Source organism: Limanda limanda, chromosome 19 (genome assembly GCF_963576545.1).
Source record: "Limanda limanda chromosome 19, fLimLim1.1, whole genome shotgun sequence".
Taxonomy (NCBI): Eukaryota; Metazoa; Chordata; class Actinopteri; order Pleuronectiformes; family Pleuronectidae; genus Limanda; species Limanda limanda.
The window spans coordinates 15,174,127-15,199,656 of NC_083654.1; the positions used below are offsets into that span (position 1 = coordinate 15,174,127).

General features: G+C 40.1%; 2 protein-coding genes across 2 annotated transcripts; both read right to left on the reverse strand.

Annotated features, from left to right (window-relative positions):
• Positions 1–8,659: 8,659 nt before the first annotated feature.
• On the reverse strand, positions 8,660–10,758 carry rplp1 (ribosomal protein lateral stalk subunit P1). Its single transcript, XM_061092681.1, has 4 exons — positions 10,554–10,758; positions 9,570–9,644; positions 8,921–9,035; positions 8,660–8,785 (listed from the first exon to the last, which is right to left on the reverse strand). Exons 1-4 carry the CDS (start codon positions 10,623–10,625, stop codon positions 8,706–8,708), a joined length of 342 nt encoding a protein of 113 aa, XP_060948664.1. The 5' UTR covers positions 10,626–10,758; the 3' UTR covers positions 8,660–8,705.
• Positions 10,759–11,555: 797 nt separating this feature from the next.
• Positions 11,556–25,391, reverse strand: clptm1l (CLPTM1 like). The gene is made up of 18 exons (XM_061092188.1): positions 25,169–25,391; positions 24,156–24,363; positions 23,878–23,972; positions 23,432–23,621; positions 17,146–17,345; positions 16,980–17,058; positions 16,633–16,750; positions 16,457–16,551; positions 16,053–16,137; positions 15,626–15,729; positions 15,093–15,158; positions 14,826–14,876; positions 14,655–14,737; positions 14,520–14,554; positions 14,356–14,411; positions 13,985–14,029; positions 13,613–13,728; positions 11,556–13,493 (listed from the first exon to the last, which is right to left on the reverse strand). The coding sequence occupies exons 2-18, from the start codon at positions 24,318–24,320 to the stop codon at positions 13,403–13,405; spliced, it is 1,674 nt and encodes a 557-aa protein (XP_060948171.1). The 5' UTR covers positions 24,321–24,363; positions 25,169–25,391; the 3' UTR covers positions 11,556–13,402.
• Between the last annotated feature and the right edge of the window lie 139 nt (positions 25,392–25,530).

Genomic DNA, 25,530 nt, shown 5'->3' on the forward strand with positions numbered 1-25,530 from the left:
TGAAAGAGGAGAAGTGGAGAATAGGAGGAGAAACAATGGAAGCTCTGTGGAGGCCAGCGGACTGTGAAAGTGCTGAAGGTAAGTTTATTCACAAAGTGCCGTTCAGACACAAGTCAATTCAAAGTGCTTTACAAAAGCATGGGAATATATTAAGAATAAAATGTTAGTCAGCAGAGTGAAAGAACAAAGAGGAAGAAAGAAAGAAAAGGGGATAGAGAACTTGCATCCAAAATAAATACATTTGGAATTGGCACATAAATCTCACACTGAACAGCTTTCAGTGGAGGGTCAGGCAAAAGTTTGATGGAAAGTGGACTTCAATTTATTTTCCTTTTGCTCCTGACAGGTGTGGCTTTGACGTTTTGCTGCCACACGCCATGTCACTCGAAAATCTCCAAAAGTAAAGCAAGACATTCTATTAACTTCTGACCCACATCTGCTTGACATGTCAATGTTTTCAAATGAGGACGAGAGACCGAGTGACGGACGATGCGGCGATGGTGACCTGGATGTAACCGTCGTCAGGTTTCTCCATTTCCTGTCCCCCATCGCTCGTGGACAGATGATGCACTAGCTCTCTGTCACACTGAGGCGACTGGACATTGGACAAGATGTTTACCGGTGAGGAAGAGGAGCGATACACATAGGAGAGAAATTAAAGAACATTTTACGACACCACAACTGATGATAGAAAGTAATAAATGCGTTGGTGCATCACAGCTCTGTAAACATGACCAGCACTGACAGTGGGACAGGGACACAAGTTACAAACTTTTCAAATTGTTAGGTTTGGGCAGCTGATGGTTCTAGATGAATTCTAACAACAACTCTGAGGATTCAGTTCTCTAGGCCTAAGATGAAATTCACAAATGTTGGCAATTGAATGTTATTAAGGTATTATGATGAAATAATCAATTACATGATTTTGGTTAATAAAGATGAATGAGTAACCATGAAATCTCACATCATGCTGCATCTCTTACATTATAAACAACAGTCTTAGGTGGACAACATCGAGGGGGGAAAGAAAGAGTTGACTGGAGTTCAGTGTTGTGGCTGGAGGTGACTTTGTCTTGCATGATTGTGTGTTTGCGTGTGTGTGTGTGTTTGTGTGTCGGGCCGGTCCTGGTCTTTCTGGGATGGATAACTGACAAGTCAAATGAGGCTCGGTCCATCCTCCGCTGTCCTCTCCATTTCTTCTGTCCGCTCTCTCTCTCTTTCTCCGTTCGCTCTCTCGGCCGTGTGACAGACGACTGACATTTTATCAGCCAATGACCTTGTGTCTCAGGTGAGTCCCCACCAATTAAAAACTGGACCATTTCCTTGTCAAGCCTGTGTATTGGAAGTTCACACGGTCCACAATCTAAACTTGCAAGAAACATGCACAGACACATATGCGCACATGTATGCAAACACACTCCTGCACAACCACACAAATTGCATTGGATGTTCACCAGTGTCAGTGACAAGAGGTCAGTGTGTGTGTGTGTGTGTGTGTGTGTGTGTGTGTGTGTGTGTCTGTGTGTTAACCTTGGATGATCGTAGAAGGGCATCCAACTAACTTCTCAACTCACTTCATCACAAAGAGAGGGAGCGAGGGTGGCTGCAGACCGACGGAGAGAATGAGAAGGATGGAGCGAGACAGACGGAGAGTGACAGAGAGAGAGAGTGACAGAGACAGAGGATGACACGCGGAGACTGATTGAACGCGGTTAGAGATTCAGATAGAGTGTGAGAAAGGAGGCGAGGAGGGAGCGGGGGGGAGAAATTAAGAAAGAAGAGTGTGGGAGAGTGAGAAAGAAATCCTCAGTGTGGCATTGCTTAATCACTGGGAAATAATACATGGAGGAAAGAGAGACGGAAAGAAAGGAGGAAGGACTAGGAGGAGGAAGAAAAACAAGAGGCGAAGGATTCGCATTAAAAAATAAACGGAAAAACCGACAGACAGGCAAGCAGATGGGAGGAAAGGAAGGAGGGTGGAACGGAGGAGATAGAGGAAAGAAAAGAAATAAGGAAGCATAGAAAACACACTGGGGGTACTGAAGAATGGAGGAAAGGAAAAAAGGACAGAAAGAATACAGGAAGGAAGGACAGAAGGATGGAAGAGCAGTCAGGTGGATTGAAGAGCGAAGGATTAAAAAAATATCTATCTGCATTTTAAGCAAAAATCAATGGGGGTTTAGTGGAGGAGGATGATGCAGAAACAAGGCATGTAGGACGGATGGAAGGAGGGCAGAAGAGAAGAAAGGAGAAAAAGAACAATACAGGAAAGAAAGAACAGAGGAGATAGGGGGGAGAAAAAGAACAATACAGGAAAGAAAGAACAGAGGAGAAAGCAAAGAGCATAAAAGTGAGGAACGATGAAGGTATAAGGACAAGACAACGAATATACAATATTAGCATATGATGACATCAAAGAGTCAAATGGATGAGAGGACGGAAAGAGGGAAGGAAATAGTGAGGAATAATGAAAAGGAAAAATAGAAGCAGAAAGGAATGATGGATGGACAGAACAAAGTAAGTAAGGATTTACACTGAGTGCTGGTTTGATGATTGGAATCAAGGTCAGCTCAGTGTGATAAACATCCATCAGCTGTCAGAAAGCCTTGATAGTAGAAGTACAGAGGAAATAGACATCCACTTCCTGTTATAGATTGTAGATCCCTACATCCTGACTTTGAAGTTCCTGTTTCAGAGACTTTTGAGTTACTTGACCTTATAAGTGTCAACCAGGTAACGCCTCATGTCAGAGAATATTCATAAGTATCAAATTTTTTCTGTAAACCCCATAGAGCGTTTATAAAAATGGACGACACACCTCTCCTTATCCAAAAATAAAGCCAAACTATCCCAGATATGAACGCTGCCATATCCTAGGCATTTAGCAAGGTAGCGAGGCTCCGCCCACACACATGTCTGACCAATCGGGAGTCAGTATCAGCTGTCAATCATGACGTTTGGCCACATTTCCAAAGAATCACATAATTAATTCAAACAAGACTTATCAGAAACATGAACACTTGAACCCATATCTGTGTGTTAACAACTACAGTGAATGAGAAAAAACAATCTCAGAAAAAAAAAATATAACTTTAACTGTAATGCCGTCCCTCTTTATTTACAGTCTGTGGTTAACACATGGCAACATAATAAATGGGTGTAGTGGCCACTTTTTAACACCCGTGACATGATGACCCATCTATACTATAAACTTTACTTAATTAACTACATGAATTTAACACATTTATAGCTATAGTAGCTGTCCAGTGTGTGATGGATAGTTAGTCAGTGAGCAGACATTACTCTTCATCATCAAGTCTCCATACTATAGTTGCTGTAAATCCATATATCATTCCCAGAGAAATAATTTCTGAATGATGGCCTCAAGTTAAACAAACCAGTTTGATTTGCCAGAACTCACAGCAGCCGCAGCAGCAGCAGCAGTTCACCTTAACCCGATGTCTGCTCTGACGGAGGAGGTGATTGATAAAAGCAGCATCAGTAATGATTTCCAGTCACGGCGGCGGCAGCAGAGCAGACCGCTGCTTCCTGTGTATATTTATGCAGCAGTGCCGCGCCACAAAAGATGCATGAAGGTATAAAAAGATTTTTATGGTGAAACGTGGTTGGAAAACTGTCTTTGTGTCTGATCTATGAGCCCTCGCACAAAAATATCCCGTATTCTGCCAACCTGTTGCCACAGCACTGAATCTTCAGCTGAAGACAAATTAGCATTTAAATGAGGCAAGTTATTTTCCTTTTTACGCCCGCTCTAAATTACCAACGCAGTGGCTTTGACTGAGATGAGACGAGGGAGACCGGCGGCTTTTTTAGTGTTATTGACCCGGAACAGGTTGAGTGAACACGCTCGCTCTTTCTTCAGCAACGCCCCTGCATCAAACCCACAAAGTCGAGCTGAGAGCTGCGGCTCAGTCGTCTACAACCACAAAACAACAATGTTTGGCACCAAGCAGCTTGACTGATGCAAGCTGTCCTGCCTACAGGAGCATTCCAGTGATTCTCAACCTTATCTCTACAGTGTGAGTCACACAGAGGAACCTGAACGCACCTGTGCACCTGGAGGCACACGCTGTATATTGTCGGAAGGCTCTGCTCACTTCCCCTGAATCTTTGCACGGGATGATGCAGTCATTGGCTTAAAAGTGGAGAGAAAGCATCTCCTCCATGTTTAACGTTTAATGATCTGGACTCTTCGGAGGCAAAGTGTTATCAAAGATTCAGCCCAGATTTGAGGACATTTCAAATGAGGCTGGGATTTGAAAGAGGTGATTCGAGTGGGTAAGAATTGATTATTTAATGCTTGAAGGCCAAAATAAGTTGTTTAATTGATCAGCAGTGCGGCTTTAGAAGAATGGATCTGCTTTGGCCGCAATTTTCTGGCTGAACTCCTCCAAGCCTGAGAGAAAACTAATCCAATCCCAAAAGGCTTGTTTTTATGTCCGAGCCCAACCCGAGCCCAATGTTTTCCCCGATTACAGACCCAAGTCAAGCTTATAATTTTGAGTGTCCCCTTGTGTGTTTTTAAATTTGGCCAAACCAGTTTATATGTTCCCTCGTAACTCATCATGTCAGGTCTGTTTGTTCACTTAACGCCTCATTCGATTAGTCGTTATTTTGAGTATAGTAATATAGCATTGACCTCATTTATAGGCCTGGTTGTTTATATTACACTTTATACTACGATAAACTCATGTTTTCTCTTCGCCTCAATACTTTGTCTTTTACCAAAAATTACAAATACATTACAACACATAAGCGAATGAAGCAACAGGTGAAGAACCAGCAGATTGTGATGGGATGAGCTTAAAAACTGCAACAGAGTTTCAAAATGTGTCTGTATCACTTTTAACTTTACTGTTATTTGAGGTTTTTGTGTTTCCTTCTCTTTTTAGACAAAAATAAAAAAAAAATCGAATTTAAAATGTTACATATTGCAGTTTGGATTCTAAAGACGTTTTCCGTACATAATCCTGCTGTATTCGACAGTTTTATAAGGGATCTGGCAGGAAAAAGTCCAGAGAATGTCTGGAGCAACTGACTCAGACATTTGTCTCAGGACCCATGTTTCAGGATGTTGCCAAGTCTCTTCATCTGGATGATATAACTGAATCTCATCTCTTTTTCTTCGGCTCAAAAAAAGAACCAGAAATGTGATTTATCTCCGGAACGATCTGAGAAAACTGAAATAAGCCAATTTATTCAAATTAAATGAGCAAATCAGCGGGGTTTCCCCAGCCGGAGAGCAAAAGGTATGTGGTGAATCCCAGGACTGGAAACGTGTGCACGTCGTTTCACGTTCTCTGTAACTGGGAGGTCATTTGGAAATAGACTGCTGAGTAGCCTTCTCTCTGCCCCTGACTGGAAGGCTGTCTCCTCCTCCTCTCTCTCTCCATCTCTCTGCTCCGAGCCCCTGACTGTGAAACTCCATAAAGAGTGATGGATGTTGATGGAGACACACGGAGTGGTGATTATGGATCATCACAGAGTATCGAGGAAGGACAGAGACAGACAGACGGAAGCGGAGTAAGAGAGAGAGAGAGACGAGAGCGAGCTCAGTGTGGTTAATGACAGAAGTGAGGCCATCTGATTCTTGGAGATGGAGCTGTTGCGCCACTGAGAGGTGAAACATTTCACTACTGAGACTAAGGTTATAATACTCTTTACTGAAAGGATCACATTTTATTAATATTCAGCAGAATGTCCCCTGTAATATTTACATTATCATACTGTGTACTATATCACTGGATAATGATGATTATCATTATTATTATCATTCTCATAAGGTATTTAACACATTTTCAATAGTACATTTAAATTAAGTTGTATTATTATTTAAATAGTGCATCTGAATGATATAATTTATAGTTTGGATTAATATGTTTTGATGTGATATATTGTGTAAAGGGATCACAGAAATATAATAAGTTAAAGTTGTTTATAAGGATTACAAACTTTACTCACCCCTGTCATAGTTATATATTATCACACAGTTAATTTAATCACTGAATCTTCATTATTATTATAAGTATTTTTATTCAGAAATGTGTAAGAAATATTTCATTGAGGCATCTGAATGATATAATGCTAATTTTAATTACTTTCTGTAAGTGTTAGGGTAAAGTCATCACGTTTTGTCTTAGTAGTAGAAAGTAAAAACAGCTGTAATGGATTTTAAAGCACTATATCTCTCTGTGAAATCTATAGCTACAGTATAATATCGCAGAAAACTGATATACGTTGGTGCAACATTTGATTAAATGGACTTCCACCTCTGCATTTACTGAAATGGATAAAACAGGAGCATTAAACGAGAACGTGACACTAACAAATGACCTTTCATGAATAAAAGTGAGAAGGGAAGTTGTAGAAAATCCCCTCGGCCGGGTGCTTCAGAGGTCAGACGCACAGGAAGCAGAAAGTCCGGTCACCTTTCCTCTCAAACTGGGGCTGAGGAACAGTTAAATGAAGCTGCCTGAGGAGCTCGGCCCCCCCTCTGGATCACATGGGACCAGGAACTCTGCAATCTAGCTAATGTATGAGACTCCGGTTTCCTGAGGGAAGGGAACGAGCACATCACTTGTGCGGGATATAGGCTGAAGCCCTTTAATCACTTCTGACAAGTAAATGGACGTGGAACGCATCAGGGGAAAGTTCTGTCCTTCTCTTGGTCATATATTTAAAACCCTGACATTTTTTCCCCTTTACATTTCTCTCTTCTGTGCCGGTCTGAAATACTGTTCCGCCCAAAGGTTCAGAAACACACACTCACTATTTCATTACTCTGGGAAGCTTGATTGTAATGGAGACCCAGTTTTTCCTCCAGCTGCCTTTTTTATTGTAGTTTCAATCTTTCTAATAACAGATTAAATAATAAACTCTCAGTATTAGACAGCATAATAAAAGAGACCATGAATGATTCCCATCGATAAATGAGCAGAAATACTCTTAAAAGAGCAAATACAGGAGGATGAAAGAAACCCATAACAAGTAAAAGTCCAATATACTTATATAGATAAAAGGATATTGACAAAGGGCCTCGGGTAGTTTGTAATTGGTCACAAACATAGACTGTAGATTGTAAATTACACTTAAGTCTCACACTCCAGTAAATTATTTGAGCTACTTTTTGTCAAGGTAAATGAAATAGAAAACTCCCACTGTTAAAATTATGAGCTTTATGTATTAAAAGTTATTTTTCATTTTAAAGCATAGCGAAAAAAGATACAAACAGAGGTTCCATCAAATCCAGCTCGAGCCCTCTGGCCTGTTTCCAGCTGCCATTCAACACATGACACCGTCCTTCATGTTACTGCTGATGAGGCCCGTTGTCAAATCTATGCACGGAGTCAATTGTGCAGAGAAAGTGGTGTCAGCTCCAGTGACATCAATGAGACAGGTGGGGTCACGGCTGGCACAGGAAGTGGTAATAATACCATGCGGCAGATTTATGGAGGGACGTTCAGCTGGGAAATCTGCCCACAGAGCACTTCCAGAATGATGGCTGCTCAATTCCCAGCTGTAGGTTCCACGTGCACTGTCCTGACGGCAGAGTCACCGGGGGTTGCAGACAAACTGTTCGGACAAATTGCAGGGCCGGAGCAGAGCAGCCGGGTCAAGGAGTGAGGCAGTGATCTGTCCAAGATAAGAAAATACAGGCAGCCGCAGGGACTCCATCAAGACGGAGGTCAGAGGCCCGAGCTCGCCCAGGGGTCGCTGACCTCCAGCTCAGCAATGAGTCATGATTAAAGTGGGCTCAATGTCATTTAGGGACAAAAAGTAGCCGGTGAAACGTCCCCGTGACTCTTTTACCTTCTGGAAGATACAGGTGAATGGCTGTTTCACAAGTAGAGGAAAGAAAGCACTTTTTATAATATCATAGATTTGATGCCCTGAGGTTATGTGAGGAAAAATTGGTGTTAGACATTAAATAATTTAACCCCCCCCCTCCCTCTCTAGGACTCCCACTTCTTTCTGTTTAACACACCTCTTAAAATTACCCTGCAAGTGAAATGCATAATTAAGAGCAATATATATGGATATAAATATAAGATTTGAGAGTGGGCTGAGTCCTTAAAGAGAAAAGTCAAAGTCTCTTTACTCCCAAACAGCCACTTAGGCAATGAATCGTACACAGGAAACTAACTACTGTCTACCAATGCTAATGAAAATCATAAATACAAAAAGGCAACCAATTAACTAAACTACAGAAAGAAATATTTACTCGAGATGGGATGTTTGAATCACCTTGGTGGACAAAATTACTCACATTAAATCAATTTAAACATAAAGTCACATTTAGTGTTTTGTCATGCTGAAATAAAGTGGTGGCAATAATAAAGTATCAATAGGGTCCTTTTGACAATTCATGGATCTTAAAATTATGTTTAGGATGCTCAAATTTACGAGTTTGTGCAATTTGGTGCCGCTCCAAATAACAAGTGAATTTTAATATAGTTTCGTTAGTGGACTGTTGAGACTTGGTAGAGGTGGAAGCTCTATTGGACACTCAATGGAGGTTGAACATTCCAGTGTTTTCCCCATTGTCTCTAGTCTCACCACTCAATGTTCCACAACCACAAAACATTTCAGGGACTTTTGTCTTTACCAGACATTCATAGAACAGTAAGAGTCAGACAAGTTATTTCTCAGTTTTTGTACTTTTATTGTTTCATTACAAAAACTGTTTAGTCAAAGAGACCGAAGCCCATGTCGTCATCGGACGCCTCAGACTCTTCCTTCTCTTTTTCCTTCTCCTCCTCCTTAGCTGCAGGGGCAAAAAAGATGGTTTATGTTAAAAACATTAAATATGTAGTTTACACATGCTAGCCTTTGCTGTCAATCTGACCAAAATGTGAGAAGGGTGATCCCTCAAAGCTAAATGAGCCCAGGGTCTCGTTACCTGGGGCGTCAGCAGTGGCAGCAGCGGCTCCGGCAGCTGGGGCTCCAGCTGGGGCTGCTCCTCCTCCGGCTCCAACGTTGCAGATCAGGCTGCCGATGTCAATGCTGGACAGAGCCTGAGACATGAAACAGAGACAGGTCAGTGTCATGTTAGATTGTGTGAGTGATGCAGATGGAGCCTGACAGTGTAGATTAGAGACACTGACCAATATTTCCGCTCATTTCATACATAATACTTCCATACGTTCCATTTTTTGTATCCCAAGCTGTGGAAGTTAAACTGCACCTCATGCTCACTCCTCAAACTTAAACAAAGTGATGCCTCCCATTAGAGGGAATTCGGTCCGAGCAGAGGGTCGTATTTTGTCCTACTTATACAATAAACTTCACCTCGTGTCAGTGACCTATTCCACCTTTAGGAACTCACATTTAACATTCCCTCTTGCAATAATCCATTAAGCAGTAAACAGACTCTGGGATGTAAACACATCACTTCCGTCCTGCTGACAGTCATCTCTATTCTACTGTGTAAGAATGTATCTCAGCTCAGGCGACTCTGAAAACCCTGACAGGTTTAATCCCTTGAATGTAACAATCAACGTGTTCATGTCATGATACAGCAGCACTTCATATATGACTCCATCCCTCACCTTGGAAAAGAGACTTGGCCAGAAAGGCTCCACAGTGACTCCTGCAGCCTTGATCAGGGCGTTGAGCTTGTCCTCCTGCAGACACAAGACAAGAGGTTACAAAAAACAATCATACATATACAGGTACTACTCCTAATGTCAATTATGAGCATACTCATCACAAGCTCGATTACTGATTGGTTTTCTGTCATTGATTAAAAACTGTTGGCAGAAACTACTACCAGAATAAAATAATCACAGTTTAACTTAATTTGAGTAGGTTGACTCCATTTCCTGTGCTGATTGTAAAATACATACTTTGGGTTTACACTGTTTGAACATACTTTAAGACAACATTCTACAGTTGTCTGACAGTGAAATTGAGAATATTTATTTGATGCTGATCACACACGTGGGTTTAGTGCGCATGTGTAATATATGCAGCGGCAGCTCTGTAGGAAGTCTACCACGTGTATCAACACCACACAAATCACTGAAGCAACAAGATGGATGAAACTCATTTAACCTGAATTAATAATATTCTATAACAGCGGTCAAACCCTGAACTCAACAAAGATACACTCCTGGTGTTAACAGTTTAGTGCTCTGGTGTGAAGCTTAGCATTAGCATTTCCCAGCACCTGTCATGACTGAATGGAACATAAACAACTTCAACTTTTACTTAACATATTAGCGACACGTGTTGAAAAAACCATAGCGACTTAATTAAAGGTTTTAAATGAAACAGACTTGAGCTCCTGACACAGAAACCGGTCTGAGGATAGCATGTAGCATGCCGCCATTTTGACAGCTACACGACTGTTTACAGACACCGGTTCACTTTAATATTCATTTTAACAGATTTACTAAAGACCCGGTGTCTCCTCGGAGATGTTACGGTCTCATGTAAGGTTTCAGAGGCGTTCACCACCAGCGTGGAGCCTCTCCCGGGGGGGAAACACAGACATGTAGCCGGGGCTAAGCGGCAGGAACCGGGGCACTTACTGTGACGGTGACTTCATCGTCGTGGAGGATGAGCGCGGAGTAAATGCAGGCGAGCTCGGACACGGAGGCCATTTTAGATTCTGGGGTTGGTATCTGCGGGGTCGGATGCCTGAATTTAGCGGTGCTAGTCGCCGGATTGTGGGCCTTAGCTTCAGATGAAGAACCGAGCACCTTCAGACACGTTGACTTCCAGCAGCGGAAAGGGAGGAGCGGAGGGCGGGAGCTGAGCTTATATACTCTGCGTCAGGGCTGCGTGGCTTTGATGTCAGCACGCACGCAGTGACGAGAGACGTGCTCCACAGACGTTCATCGGTTCATAACTTTTCCTTTACATTACATTACATTTAGCTGCCGCCTTTATCCAAAGCGACTTACAATAAGTCCATTCAACCCCGAGGGTACAAACCCAGAACAACAAGAATCAAGAAAGTACACTTTCCTCAAAAATAAAGCAAACTACAAAGTGCTATAAGTCCCATTTAAGTGCTACTAAATTGTTAGTATTGTTTTTTATTGAAGGTATAGTCGGAAGACGTATGTTTTTAGTTTGTGGCGGAAGATGTGTAAACTTTCTGATGTCCAGATGTCGATGGGGAGCTCATTTCTCTGACTGTTCTTTTAATATTGAGGCAGTATAAAATATATTGTAGTTTTATTTTTTTTAAATATTTAATCTGATATTGTTTCATGCCAAATTCCACATCCACAAATGTAAGTTCACATAATATATTCAGTTAAATTCAGAAACAAGTATTTTAAAAACTTTAAATGCTTGCTCTTTTCTTTGAATTTATTTATTCATTATAGATTTAGTTTTTATATTTTCTGTTTGAATTAAATGACATCAATTCAAATCTAATACAACATGTTTATATATCTTCTTCAAAATAGACCTTGGGTGTAGATGCAGTATTGTTACTGTGCCAGACAACCCTGCACTCAAATCTAAACTATGGAGAATATGAACAAAGTCCAGCGGTATTAAATCCACAACCAGTAATGTTCAGTCAGTTATTTTATTACATCTCAATCAAAAACACAAACATCACAATAAGCAAAATCATTTCAAGGCAAATGTGTGGTGCATCTCTCCTGGATGCACTCACACAGGAAAAGGAAAATCTGCACTGAATCTCTGAGCACAGACAAAATATATTCTGATAATTCAACTATGGCAGAAAGTATTAAAATGTGACTGTGTAAATCCAGATGTAGTAATACTTTTCACAAGTCTCGAACATTTACCCGTTCCCCACCATAATGTGAGTGTCTATTTATGGTGACCGTACAAAGCAGTTCAAAGAATCCATTTCACATTTGGCACTATCAGATTTTCTTGGCCCTGACACGTGAAAAATACTTGAGCAGGTGCAACTACAAAACTAGAATGGACGTAAAGGACAGCGTGGCTCTCAGAGGTGTCCTCCTGTGTTACAATGCAGAGGAAGCCAGCGCCATTCAACATGTGGACAGAGCAAGAGACACAGACACGTTCAACTCAGCAGATTCTGGAATGTTGAGGCAATTTCTCCCTGTCTCCATGGTAACAAATCAGCGTCCTCTAATCTGCTTCGAACGCAAGTTAAGATTCCAAAAACATTGCAGGAATCCATCCTTATCGCCATGGCAACAAATATGAATCTTCTTATCTGCTTTTACTGGAGCCATCTTTTACGTGCATAGATTAAAAGTATATTATTTAAGTGTTGCATTTATGGTTTTCAAAGTTCGGTGTCTTTCCCTTTATTTCGGCCTCAGTCATTTTAAAACATATTCTTTATATTATTCCTTTAAAATGTAGGTGACGCAAAGTCATTCTGAAATTTATCAGCTAACACGTGTTTGCTTTGTTCATGTGATAATTCTGGATAAAACATCTGAAATTTCTACATATCTATGTTTTCTAAGGGGAAAATAAATTGTTGAAAGCCCTTTAGGACAATTTCATACAATATCTAGAAAAGCACATCGGGTATTTTTAACAAAAAATCCATTCATGTTTCAGTGTCACTCATTTTCCTGATTTCATGTTATATCAGTCACACTAATTACCAGGTTCTGACATGTAAATTGAATTCACTTCCAACACCCAAGCTGTAATTATGAATGGGGAATGGATTTTTCTGACAGCTCGAATGTATCAGACTTGATACATATGGAATATTAATATTCATAATAATGTGAAAACGCCTTTTCTCATTTTAGTCCACAGTTCAAAGTGGTTTAATCCAAATTTAATTGATATAACATTGAAATGCTGTCTGAATGAATGACGCTTCTTTGATGAACTCAGCAGCTCTCGTGTTAAATCTCCTGGATGTATTTAGTTGTTGGTTCCTCGAAGCAGATAAGTCCAGGCTCAGGCTGTTTTAGGTTTGACTCCATATCATATTTACAGTGGTTCTCAAGGGGCAGTTTCATCCTAAATAGGAGTGGAACCTTGTTTAACTCTTGCAGTTTCGCATTTAAAATGTTCCCTTTTGATACATCAGTTCAAAATGAGTTATAGATTGAGCTTATCGATGTTACTGACCTGTCACACACTGCAAAACAAACGAAACGAAAACACCTCTCCAGACGGCAAAAGACAGATAAGCAGATGTTGAACTTTCCTTGGAACCTTTCGCACTATTGGACGGCGTGGAGAAAAAATAGTCAGAACCATCAAGCGTTTTGAGGCGATTGGTCCATTTACAACTAACTGACGACACAAAACACATGTTTCTCCACTTGCACCTGGACCATTGAACCAGCTCAGATGACACCAGATGAGATCGGGAGAGAGCAGAGGACAGAAGATAAAACCTGCAGGTACCAGTTCATGGAAAAAAATTATCTGTGTTTCCTCTTTAGTCCTTGTGAGGCTTTTTTTTATCTTTGGGTTTCTCATCATAAGAAATCCCGTATTCATTGACTCTTGTCTTGTCGACTGGGTAGAGCCTGAGGAGAGAGACAGGGGCAGAGATTTAGAGATTCAGAGTTAAGGTAAGGCTCCTAAGAAAGACAGAAGTACACGTTTGAGTCTGTGTGTGTGTGTGTGTGTGTGTGTGTCAACGTACCATCTCTGGTAGAGGTAAATGAGAAACACCACATCGTCTCGGAAGCATGCCAGTCTGTGAGACGTTGGCATGGTGATGATAAAGGCAAACACATCGTCGATGAAGGTATTGAAAGCCTGTAGAAGATAAATTGATAAATATCCATATATGTTACTCAACAGCAAACAAATCCTCCTTTGTTAAACAGGATAAGGATAAAAAAATAATTCTGTCCCAAATCCCATCATTAACATATGAAAAGAATATAACTGTAAATTAATCCCACTTCATAAACACTGTTGTACTTATACGTGTACATTAGGTAAATAAGTAATGTGTGTTGAAACCACGTTCATCCGTCTTTTCACTGACTGTCGAGGTTTTTGTTCTCACCTTGTACATGAAGGCTTTCCACGGCAGGTGGGCCACAGATTTCAGCTGCACAATAAAACAGAGAAAAATAGTTAGTTTAATGTTTGTTTCTAAGAAATGAGAGCGAACATCTGGTTTTGTGACTCATCTATTATCTCTTATGTTAAAACAGCATGAATGATCAATTTCCCATTAACTATCAAGACTGTGGCGGCTCAACATATTCTGATTTGTTCTGTCACAGTTTCATATTAAAACAAAAACAATGGACACTTCTCATAATCCAGATTTTTGCCTCTTTTTTGTCTTGCCTGATACTCACAAGGTGTCCCCTTCAGAAAGATCTTCTCTTTCTGAAATATTATAAAATGCAGTATCTGTGAAAAACTGACCTTATAGTTGACGAAAAGTTGAGGAAGCATGAAGAGGAAGCCAAAGGCGTATACACCTGTAGAGGTTACAAATCTCGTTGATTAGCCTTTTCTTTAGAAGCAAATAATGAAGAGCATTGATTTATAGTTATGAATTGATCAGGTAAAAGTGTTTGTGGGCTTACCATTAACTAGACTGTTGATCAACCACGAGTACCAACTATGACCGGGACAGAGAGACAAAAAATGGCATAATTACTACACACTTACTCGTTGTGTAGTAAATACTGTGCTTGTTATTCATACACACACACACACACCTCTTGTATCGTTGGTATACTAGAGCATACACAGCCCCTCCAATACACAGTGGGTACAGGAGGTAGGACAGATACTTCATGGCCTACAGAGAAACACAAAGCATGTGACGATTAGCTTATTAAACCTGTATTAAACCATAAGTCATGTTTATCTGTGTATGTTTGTCTTACCAGAGTATCATATTCCTCTGTTCTCCTCTCAGATTCATCCATTTTGCCAAACTGTTAAAACAGAACAGACACAAAGTACATGCACAAATGGACGTCATTAGATCGAAAGAAAAAGAGAGTTGCACGCTCCAAGTGTTCCTTGCAGCATTTTAAACTTCAATTCATAACTATTTCGCGGTCGCAGGCCATGCATGTGTGTCTCTCTAACACACACAGACACACAATAAAAGACTAACACTCACTAACACACTACACACATAAACCTACCAGGAATGATGGTTTGCCTCCTTTCCAGAAAACTTGAATCTTAAAAGCCTTCTTCACTTTCCATACCTGCAAAAAATAAAATATCCCAAATAAAAAAGATTGAACAAAGAGAATCATATAATTAACCATTTTTAAATTCCACTCAGTATCTCCTTTGTTACGACTACTATGTTTCTTTCAATGAAGGATAAAGAAATCTCAACTGTAATTTAGGAAATATTAAACATTCATATAGGTGTCATATACAAAACAAAGAATTTAAACAAAGACGACAGTCAATCCACAGAATATTTAATTAGACTTGGTTATAATTAAACCAGCAGTCGCAAAATTTTCCCCCAACTTTGTTAACCCCAAAGTCAAAATAATGTCAAAACAATGTAGGTGTTAAAGCTGAGAAAAGAAATTGATTCACATCCTAACAATAAAATATTTACATTTCTCTTTTGTTTTGAACAGATCTGAATCTCTGTGCAGTTGTGAAAGTGTATGTTTGTGTGCGTGTGTGTGTGTGTGTGTGTGTGTGTACTTGCTTCAATGATAGAGCCGACTCCAGCAGGTATGAGGACAAGCAGGCTCGTCTGCTGGTCCAACAAATAGAGGAAAATCACGATGGTGCTGAAACATCTCCAGAGCACTGAAAGAAATAAACATTTCACACTTTGTTAGTGAAACACTGCTGACAAATCACTTGGTCGATGGATAACACTAAATAAAGCAAAGATAAAAGTACTGCCACCTAATAAATTAATACCTAAGCTAAACTGTATCATGTTTACATTTGGCAGATGGCTCATGTTTGCAGTTAGCAAACAAACACAACATGTGGCTCCGCTGCAGACCTTAATCAGTCAAGAGAAAATTGTTGTTTGCAGCTAAAGCTCCAGATTTTCACACTGCTGAAATCTGTTTAGAGTTGCTTCCCCGTCTAATATTGGCAGAGAGAAAAAAGTGACCCACCTGCTTTGCTCGACATTCCCACCATGCTTGTTTTCTGCTTCCAGAAGCTGATGTCATTCTTGAACGCCAGGAAGTCAAAGAGAAGCTACAAAGCAAAAGATCAAGGTCATATGTGAGAAGAGGGTAAAAGATTTCCTCTAGGGAACGCAAGTGTGAACTGCTTATTAACGCGACTCAATAACTGATGATGGGGCAGCATTAGAATTTGGAAGTGTTTAAATCGTTATTGTTTGGTCTGTTGTACCGATTTCATATCGAGAGAGAATGGCTGCTGTTTGTTAATTGGGAAATTGCACAATGCTCAGACTTGTGCATTAGGCCAATTGTCTCTGAGCTCTCTTCCATTTTATTTAGTCCAGTGGAATGTGGCACTAATGTGGGAGAGGATCTGAAGTCAGACTCACATGGAACGCAGCTACAAAGAAGGTCAGAGCCAGGAAGTAGAGGTTGGTGTCCACAAAGATCCCTTTGATCTCATCAGCATCTTTCTCTGTGAAACCTGGAACAACATGAGGTGTTAAGACAGAAATGATCACACTGAGAGTGAGAGAGAGAGACAGAGAGGGGGGGGGGGGCATACCGAACTGCTGCAGAGAGAAAACAGCGTCCTGCATGTGGATCCAGAAGCGCAGCCTCCCCAGAGAGATGGCGTCGTAAGAGATGGTCATAGGAAGCTCGGCGGAGGTGCTGTTGATCTCCTACACACGCAAACAAATGAACACACACACCTGTCAGCTCATCAAAGACTTTTTATTGATATTGTTCTGAGGCAGGAAGCATTTCATAGCTTAGGTTTGATGAAAACAAACAAATATAGGTCTTAATAATGTCTCCATGAAAAAGAGTGACTCGGTGAACTATGACTGTAACCACCAGGGATTCAGCTGCTGTGTGTTACATAACATTTATTTAGAAGGGAGAACTCACCACAAGGTCCTTGACCCGGTTGCTGAGCTCATCGACAAACAGCAGAGGTAGATACACCATCTTCTTACCATTTTGGAATCTGAAACATAGACAAAGAAATACTGACTTTTGTGGTCTCCATTGGTCGGGTATTCAAAATGCAACCAAAATTAGTTTATTATCTTACGCTCTGAGGTATCTGTGGACGTCACTCGGCAGGTTATCTCTGTCGAATATGAAGTGGTCGCCGACAATGTTAAGTGTCAGGCGCGTCCGCCAGTGGGAAACCGGGTCATCCGAGGGGGAAGAGGCTCCACTTCCTGCTCGGCCCCCTGCTGCATGGTTACCCTCACCTAGTTTGTTCATCTGGCCGTCTTCATTCAGACCCTTGTGATGGGAATTTTGTATTTAGACATGTTCAAATGTAACAGATTACATTTATATAGAAAGAAGTTTACTGAAAGATGTATTTCTGTGTTTAAGACTCATAGTCAGAGTTTAGCTCAAGTTAACACTATGCATAATACTCTTGAAGGGCCTTATAGACGTGGCCTTCTCAGTCTAGTGTGAACAAAAGGTTTCTCAACAGGGGCCAATTAAGTCTTCTGTAACAGGGAGCTTCAAAGGCTAATAGGTGTGACCTGCAGAGACAGGAGATCTCTGAGAAACTCACAGGGTCTGGAACAAGATGCGTTTAGCATCTTGTTCAAACTTCAAAGAGACCGCCAGAGACCAATGTCTGGTCTTCCTGTAAACGACATGGAGAGAAGCTGATTGGACAAATGTATTTTACTGTGGAGAGGAGGGATCTGATTGTATAAATGGAGTGTACTTTTGAGAGCTCATTGCCATTGCCCTCATATCTGTCACCGTGATGTTTGAGCTCTGTGCCATTGAGGTCAAGTCTGTTGTCGTGACTTGACCTTTGTAAACCGTCCGCAGACGGTTTGAATTAAACATCCAGAATTGATAATTGCTTGTTGTGTCATGATATGTAATAATTTTTCCATTACATTTGGCTGTTGTTGGCAGTGACATCCACGTGAGCGACTCTGGCTCTCGGTGCTGAGGGTAGGTAATTGCGCCGGGGCAGTACGTTTGGAACTAAACCTTTATTATTTCAGTGGGCCTGATGTTCTGAGAATCCGGAGTGCTCACTGAGGTGGGCTAAAGAACCGACTGGGACAGGCAAGCAGTTTCATTCTGGTAAAGTATAATTCTTGTTTTTAGATCTTTTAAGGAAAAAGGTCCAAAGAAATTCACTCATTCAGGGAAGTGAGTTACAGACGTGTATATACTAAGGAGGTCTTAGAGACCGGTGTAGGATTCACAATAAGCTTAATAGGTTAAGATTCTTTTCAAAAAAAGATCAAAATGTTAAACAGGGTTTAGCGAAAGAGTTTAATGCTAAATTACTTTAATATTGGGCGCTGCGGCATGCTCATAGTTATTGTAAACAAGCAGAAGAGTAGAATATAAATATATCATAGTATTATTATTTTGAAATGGAGGAAAAGCTGTGACAGAGAGACCTAGGCCAGGTCTGTATCGTCTCAGCATAGCTATCTGTTGAAAAATCTGATAAATTCCCATACATTTTATACCTGCATGTGTCTTGTTTAAGAGAAATGTGAAATTAAGTTTTCTCTAAGGCGATTTGATTCATGCAGAGTTTTAGAATTGTATTAGAGGAATTAAAATTAAAACTTAGTAATTACAAGAGGTGATTACAGTGGCAATATTATAACTGAAGGGGTTTTTCTCATTGTCTCTTAAAAAGTGTTTTGAAGGTGAAAGGTTACTATCAACGTTACACAAATGTTGATGATTTGATACAAGTAACATGCATGATTTGATGAGACTAATCTGAGAATTACAGCTGAAAAAGAAAAAGTGAGGAGTGAGTGAGAGAGGATTTCTTGGAATTCTCAACACTGGAATAAGGTGAGTATAATTTCAATCATATTTGGGATATATGTGTAAGTTTTAAAGGCTTATATCAAAAGAAAAAGAAAAAGATTCAGATCAATCTTAAAACGAATTTGAAAATAGACGTTTTTTAAGAAATAGGAAAATAATTGGCTTTAGAAATTAATTCTGAAACATTAGGGTCTTTTCCATATCAGTAGAACTTAAATTCCCAAAAGATTCGTATTCTACTGAATAAATCAGAGTTTAAATTGATAAACAACCATTACAGAGATGAATTTACCACAGATTTCTTCTCCTACAGTTCAAGATATGGTTCTGAAGTATGGTCATTATAGTGTTACACAGTTTGGCTTGTGGGTAAAAAACTATGATTTTCCAAACACAGGGAACATAACTTTAAATCAGTTGAAGCAGCTTAAGATCAAATTGCTCGTGGAACAAGAACGAAGCAAAGAGGAACAAGACACAGGGAGAGATGTGGAGCTATTTGTGCCAGACTGGAGAGCATTTGAGTGTTGGTTGACTGAAGTCAACATAAGAGCAGACCATGATGGAGAGAGAGAAGTTCAACAAAACTTCATATAAGTAAGAACACAGCTGCAGACACCATGTGAATTAATGTTACACATAAAGCATATGGTTAACATTATTATAGTTAAATTAGAAATCAATAAAACTAATTGCTAAAAACACACAAATTAAATCTATTTTTAGGTTCAGGAACTAAAAGCACCAGTAAATATGTGTGAATAGTGTGATATTACTTTTAGAATGAATGTTATATAGCTCATAATGATAGAAAAACATATGCAAAGGTTGTAGATAGATCCATTTTTATCATTGGGGTTTAATAATGTGGTTAGAGGCTAAATGCAAGACAAACATTTATCTCTGTTGTCACTTTACTGCTGGGTAAAATTTAGGGGGAAGATAGAATAGTATGCTAAATTTTAAAACAGCAGGGCAGTAGTGGAAGACAGAGTTGAATAACATCTGCATTTATTTAAACGAGAAAGGGGGATCTGACACAAGCGTATCAATGGATGATCCGAGACAAATTTCTCACCTCTAAATTAACATCCTCTTGCAAAGAGCAAGGGGAGAGATCAAATTAGAGCACAAATGGTATTTACTTAGATTTATCTAAACACTTGGTAAGACAAATTTAGTTTAAAAGGTTATATAGTAAGTAAATTAAGGATAAAATAAGTTTGGTTGCATTTACAATAGTAAATACGGTGTTGTCTCAGTAGTTTTTGATAGATACATTGGCTATAAGAAAAGAAAATACATTTAATCAAATTAAAAGATTTTAAAAGGAAGGTTTAAAGTTAATCGCAAACGATTTTCTTTCATGCTAAATCACATTGGGGTTTCTGAACACATTTCTGCATGAAAATGTATTTCTTTGATGTAATTGAATGACATTTTTAGTTTTGTTGTAAACATTATTGATTTTTCTGAGTTGATAACAGGTACTATCATGTTTGTGAAACGGACACATATATGATTTTGGTCTGATCAGAAGAGCAGACGCAATAGAAAAGAATATCTGAAATCTTCTTGTGGAATATGAGTAATCTTTTGTTTAAACAGAAAAACTTTTTCCTTTAGGGGAAAAGCAACAGATGCAAAGTTTCAAGCAAGTCTCAGAGCAATGGCAGCTTCTGAGAGAACAGAATAATGTGATATGTGTGATACTTTGAAATAAGACTTTACTAGTGTCATATGCTGTAACAATGATATTTGCTGGAGAAAATAACGTTCACTTTTCAACAGCTAGGAGGTTCAGCTATGATACAGTATTGTTTTGGATGATAGACATTACTATTTATAAATAGAAAGTTTTTAACTAGGAAACTCTTAACTTTATCAGTAGAGCAGATTTAAATGGTTAACAGCTGATTACTGTGAAACTGAAGTGTTTGATGACAGGTTTTCAGCATCACAGTGTGATAACGAATGACAGAGGGGTTTTACGACTCTGTTTGAAACAAAGGAAAACCGTCCCCATCATTACATGCATGGACCAAAGAGATGCAAATATGCTAGTGGCGAGAGTGTCAAGATTTACACTGATAGCTTGTTTGCATGGGGGTTCTGCATGTGATTTGGGCTGAAGAAGAAATTCATGAGATTGACTTCACACCATTGTCTTGCCTTGACTGTGTTACTGGTTGCAAACAGTATGCAGTCTGTAGAGGACATGGAAGGCATTTGAATGATTCTTAACACTGACATTTAATGTGGGTTACAGGAGCGGTTAGCAAGACTACATCGAACTAAATTTTTTTTAGAATGCAGATTTGGGTTTATTAGTTTAGGAATTAAGTAGTCTTGATAGACTGTGTTTTGTTTGGTGGTCGATGGACTTTTTGATGTGGGATATGGATGATTTTGTTCAACCTGTGTATGTTTTCTCATTAGGTTGGATTGACACATGACTGGAGTCAGTGTGTCAAGAGAGAGGAGTAACATATGCTGGATATAGATGAATTGGGTTATTGGGTGTACACAAGAAACACTCTAAATAATATTCAATAAAACTTTTTTAACGGAGTTAGGTAATTTGAGTTACAAATAAAATAGAGACATCCAGATTCTACAAGATTGACATCCACCTCAAAACAAACGGTTTAATCATTTATAGAGAGGTTTAATAAAGATTAAGTTAAATAAAGTAGGTTAGGGAAATAAATAAATACTGTTTTGTTTTATGACATGATTTCTATGCAAGCAGAAGTGTTTCCCAAACATCTAAACAGGATTCTCCAGCGGTGAAACAGATACTGTTTCGGAGAACTCATTCCATGATGGAAGATTTCAAAAGGATGTCCGCTGACAAGGGTAACATATTCATAAGTATAGCATTATGGATACTGGTGAGTATGAGTATCAACACAAGGCAACATCATGCCACATCCCGCCAGGGATGGGACAGTGGAGAGAGAAGGAAGTAAAAAACAAACATAACAAACACATTGAAAAACACATTGAAAAACAAACTGGTAGATATTTTTTTAAACTGTTTCCTGTACTCTTTAAAATCCACAGGCAGACGAGGAGATTCTATCTAAATCCATGGAGAGAGGACTGCGTGACCTGAAACCAGGAGACTGGATTGTGCTTAAGGACGTGCGGATGGAAGAAGAAGACGACGTCGATGGAACGAGTGCAAGCCAAATGCCTCTCAACACAGATGACAGGAAGGTCGCAGAGGTCAACCTGGAGATGAGGGCCAACGCAGGAGGATTTCCAGAGCCAGGGGTGGATCTACAGGACGGGAAGTGCTTTGTGCCAGTGTGTGAGCTTCAGTCTGAAATTTTTAGGTGTTGCAAGGAGAGTCAACACATTTGAAGAGCTACACGCTGAACACAACCGCACCAACAGGAGATCAGCAACACATGATTATACGACTGAGAAGCATTCAAGGGAAAAGAGATGGTTTCCCTGCTCACGAATGCTTGGCAGGAACAACATCAAATTTCTGATCATCAAAGTCAGAGCATACAAGATGTCTCTGAAACAAGATGTTCTTCAACAAGGAGGTGTTCGACACACGATCAGGACGAAGTGTGGCACCAATACAGTGAACAGTTTGATAATATGATGATCATCATGTTAATAATTGTAAAATACGTTATTGAAGTTTGTAGAAACTGATCATTTTCAATTGTGTAACTCTGTTGTATTGTTTTTGCACTAAGACTAGTGTTACTTCTTTAATTCACATATCCTGGAAAATTCCCAATCTAAATGATGAGATGTTATAAAGATGTTGATCCCAGATGGATAAAAAGGGAGGAATTGTGATGGGAATTTTGTATTTAGACATGTTCAAATGTAACAGATTACATTTATATAGAAAGAAGTTTACTGAAAGATGTATTTCTGTGTTTAAGACTCATAGTCAGAGTTTAGCTCAAGTTAACACTATGCATAATACTCTTGAAGGGCCTTATAGACGTGGCCTTCTCAGTCTAGTGTGAACAAAAGGTTTCTCAACAGGGGCCAATTAAGTCTTCTGTAACAGGGAGCTTCAAAGGCTAATAGGTGTGACCTGCAGAGACAGGAGATCTCTGAGAAACTCACAGGGTCTGGAACAAGATGCGTTTAGCATCTTGTTCAAACTTCAAAGAGACCGCCAGAGACCAATGTCTGGTCTTCCTGTAAACGACATGGAGAGAAGCTGATTGGACAAATGTATTTTACTGTGGAGAGGAGGGATCTGATTGTATAAATGGAGTGTACTTTTGAGAGCTCATTGCCATTGCCCTCATATCTGTCACCGTGATGTTTGAGCTCTGTGCCATTGAGGTCAAGTCTGTTGTCGTGACTTGACCTTTGTAAACCGTCCGCAGACGGTTTGAATTAAACATCCAGAATTGATAATTGCTTGTTGTGTCATGATATGTAATAATTTTCCCATTACACCCTGTAGCGTGAAGAGGAAAGTTTTCTTAAGATAGGACTCACATATGTGTAGTATCTCTCGGACTGATACATTTAATGGTTTAGTGAGAAAACCTGATCATGCATACCAGTGTTTGATCCTGCCCGGATATCAGAGAGATCTCAGGCGGTCTGGGGATCATGTACGTGGTGAGCTGAGCCACGAGGTGGACCTGCCGAGGGTCCTGCCAAGGAGTGATGCCGGCCTGATGGACGAATATTAGTGCAAATAACGTTCCATTGTTACGGGTCTTCTTAGGGACAGAGACATTTACTATCCTGAGGAAAAGAAAGAGAGGAAAGATGATGAATTAAGTGTTTATTGTATAAATATGACAGATATTCTCCTGTCAGCCCCTGAGTAATATTTAGCCCTCAGATTTTCCGTGTTGCCATATTTTATCTTACTTATTATCTTGTTAGCCACACTTATATTACATAGGGATTTCTACATATTTCCCACTTGGAAAGCACTATGTAATAGTCACTTTTATATTAATTAATCAGATCTGACATCAGGAATCTTCCCACAAACCTTTCAAACTTGCTGTTGACGTCAAAGTTCTCTTCCTTGTAGATCAGGGTGTGTCCTCCCTCTGCATTGGGCCGCAGTGCAGTGTAGATACTTAACTAACAAACAGACAGACGGAGATATTACAGGTCTTTTTACATTATTATTTCAACATTTTACATTGTTTTTCTATTGAACAGACATTATTCCTACACTGGCACCTAAACCAAACCAAACCAGACACACAGCTGAATAGAAGACAAAGTGAAATCAAAGCCGATCGATCTGTCTACTTCACTGACCTGTAGTTTCGGGTTCTCTGCCAGGAAGGGTGTGATGCAGTTGTCGCCACTGGGGCTGTCGCAGGGTTTGGTGTACACGATCCCGTACATCACCCAGCAGGTGTGGAGCACGTACACCACGAACAGGCCCACGACCAGGGTGGTGAACGAAGTTTTCAGAAACATGATGCCCGCGCTGAGATGCTACCTGAGGAGAGAGGCCATACGTCTGTGGAGGAAGAGTCAGAGACGGAGGATTAGAGTGAGGTATGATGTTTAAGGACACTTCCAGATAGGCTTCCCCCAGCTTCTGGGACCTTTGCTCCCAGAGAAGGGGGATGGAGGGTCTGGTTTGTCATTTTTCAGCACCCCAAAAGAACTTATGAGATTGTGTCTTCTTCTTAAAAGATAATTTTATCAGTAAACATATTCCTGAATTCATTTGGGTTGCCAGTTTTTTTTGGTTCCTTTATCTCAATTATCATTTAGGCAGTTCCATCTGAATTTCAACCATTTTTTTCCTGCTGTGCATCAACAAATAAAGTTATCATCATGTATCTGCATCCGGCAAAACTTATTTTCTCTCCACTCTTTCCTTCTCCGCGGTTGACAATAAGCAGAGGGTAGAACTGGTTCCACTGGTTTTTGTCATTGTTTATAGGACACTGAGTTTTAAAAAGAAACAATGACAGACGAGATACCAGCGGGTGCTCGTGTGTAGTCATGGGAGCAGAGGCCTGACAGGAACTTAACACTGACATGATTTCCTGCAGCTGCTATAAGAGAAGAAAATGTGACAGGACTGGAGATGTCAGACTCATAGACAACTGTATTTATCCATATTCCTGATGTTATAGATCATAACCAGCAATTATTCACAGCTGGAGGTGACTTACCACCATTTTAACAAATTTTAGGGGGGTTTAAAACAATTTAGAAGAGCACACTTCTTCTTCGCGTTTCAAAATGTTGTAGACCAAAGCCTTTGTTTATCAGGTGTATAATATCGTATTGTGAAGAGAAGGGAAACAAACCGGTGTTCAATCCCCCAGTCAGTCAGTCACTCGCTCGCTCGGCTGGTTTCCTTCCGCTTCTTCCAGGTCGTTAAACGCGACGACATCGTTTCTTCAGCATCGTCCCTCGCCTGCACATCCGGCCCCGGGCCCTCCGGTCTCCATCCAGGAACAGAAACAACACAACGATCTGTGGAGCGTGAGGTGGACCTGTCAGAGTTCCGCCATTCGCTTCCGGGTTGGGTCGCTCGGACGGGATCTGCGGGAGTATCGCGACACCGGACGTCACCGTGACGTTGGTTTCAAACCATAGACTTTTTTTTTGTAAAACCAGCTCCTACACTCTATGTTTAAATTAAATAATCACCTGTTGTGAATTTTTA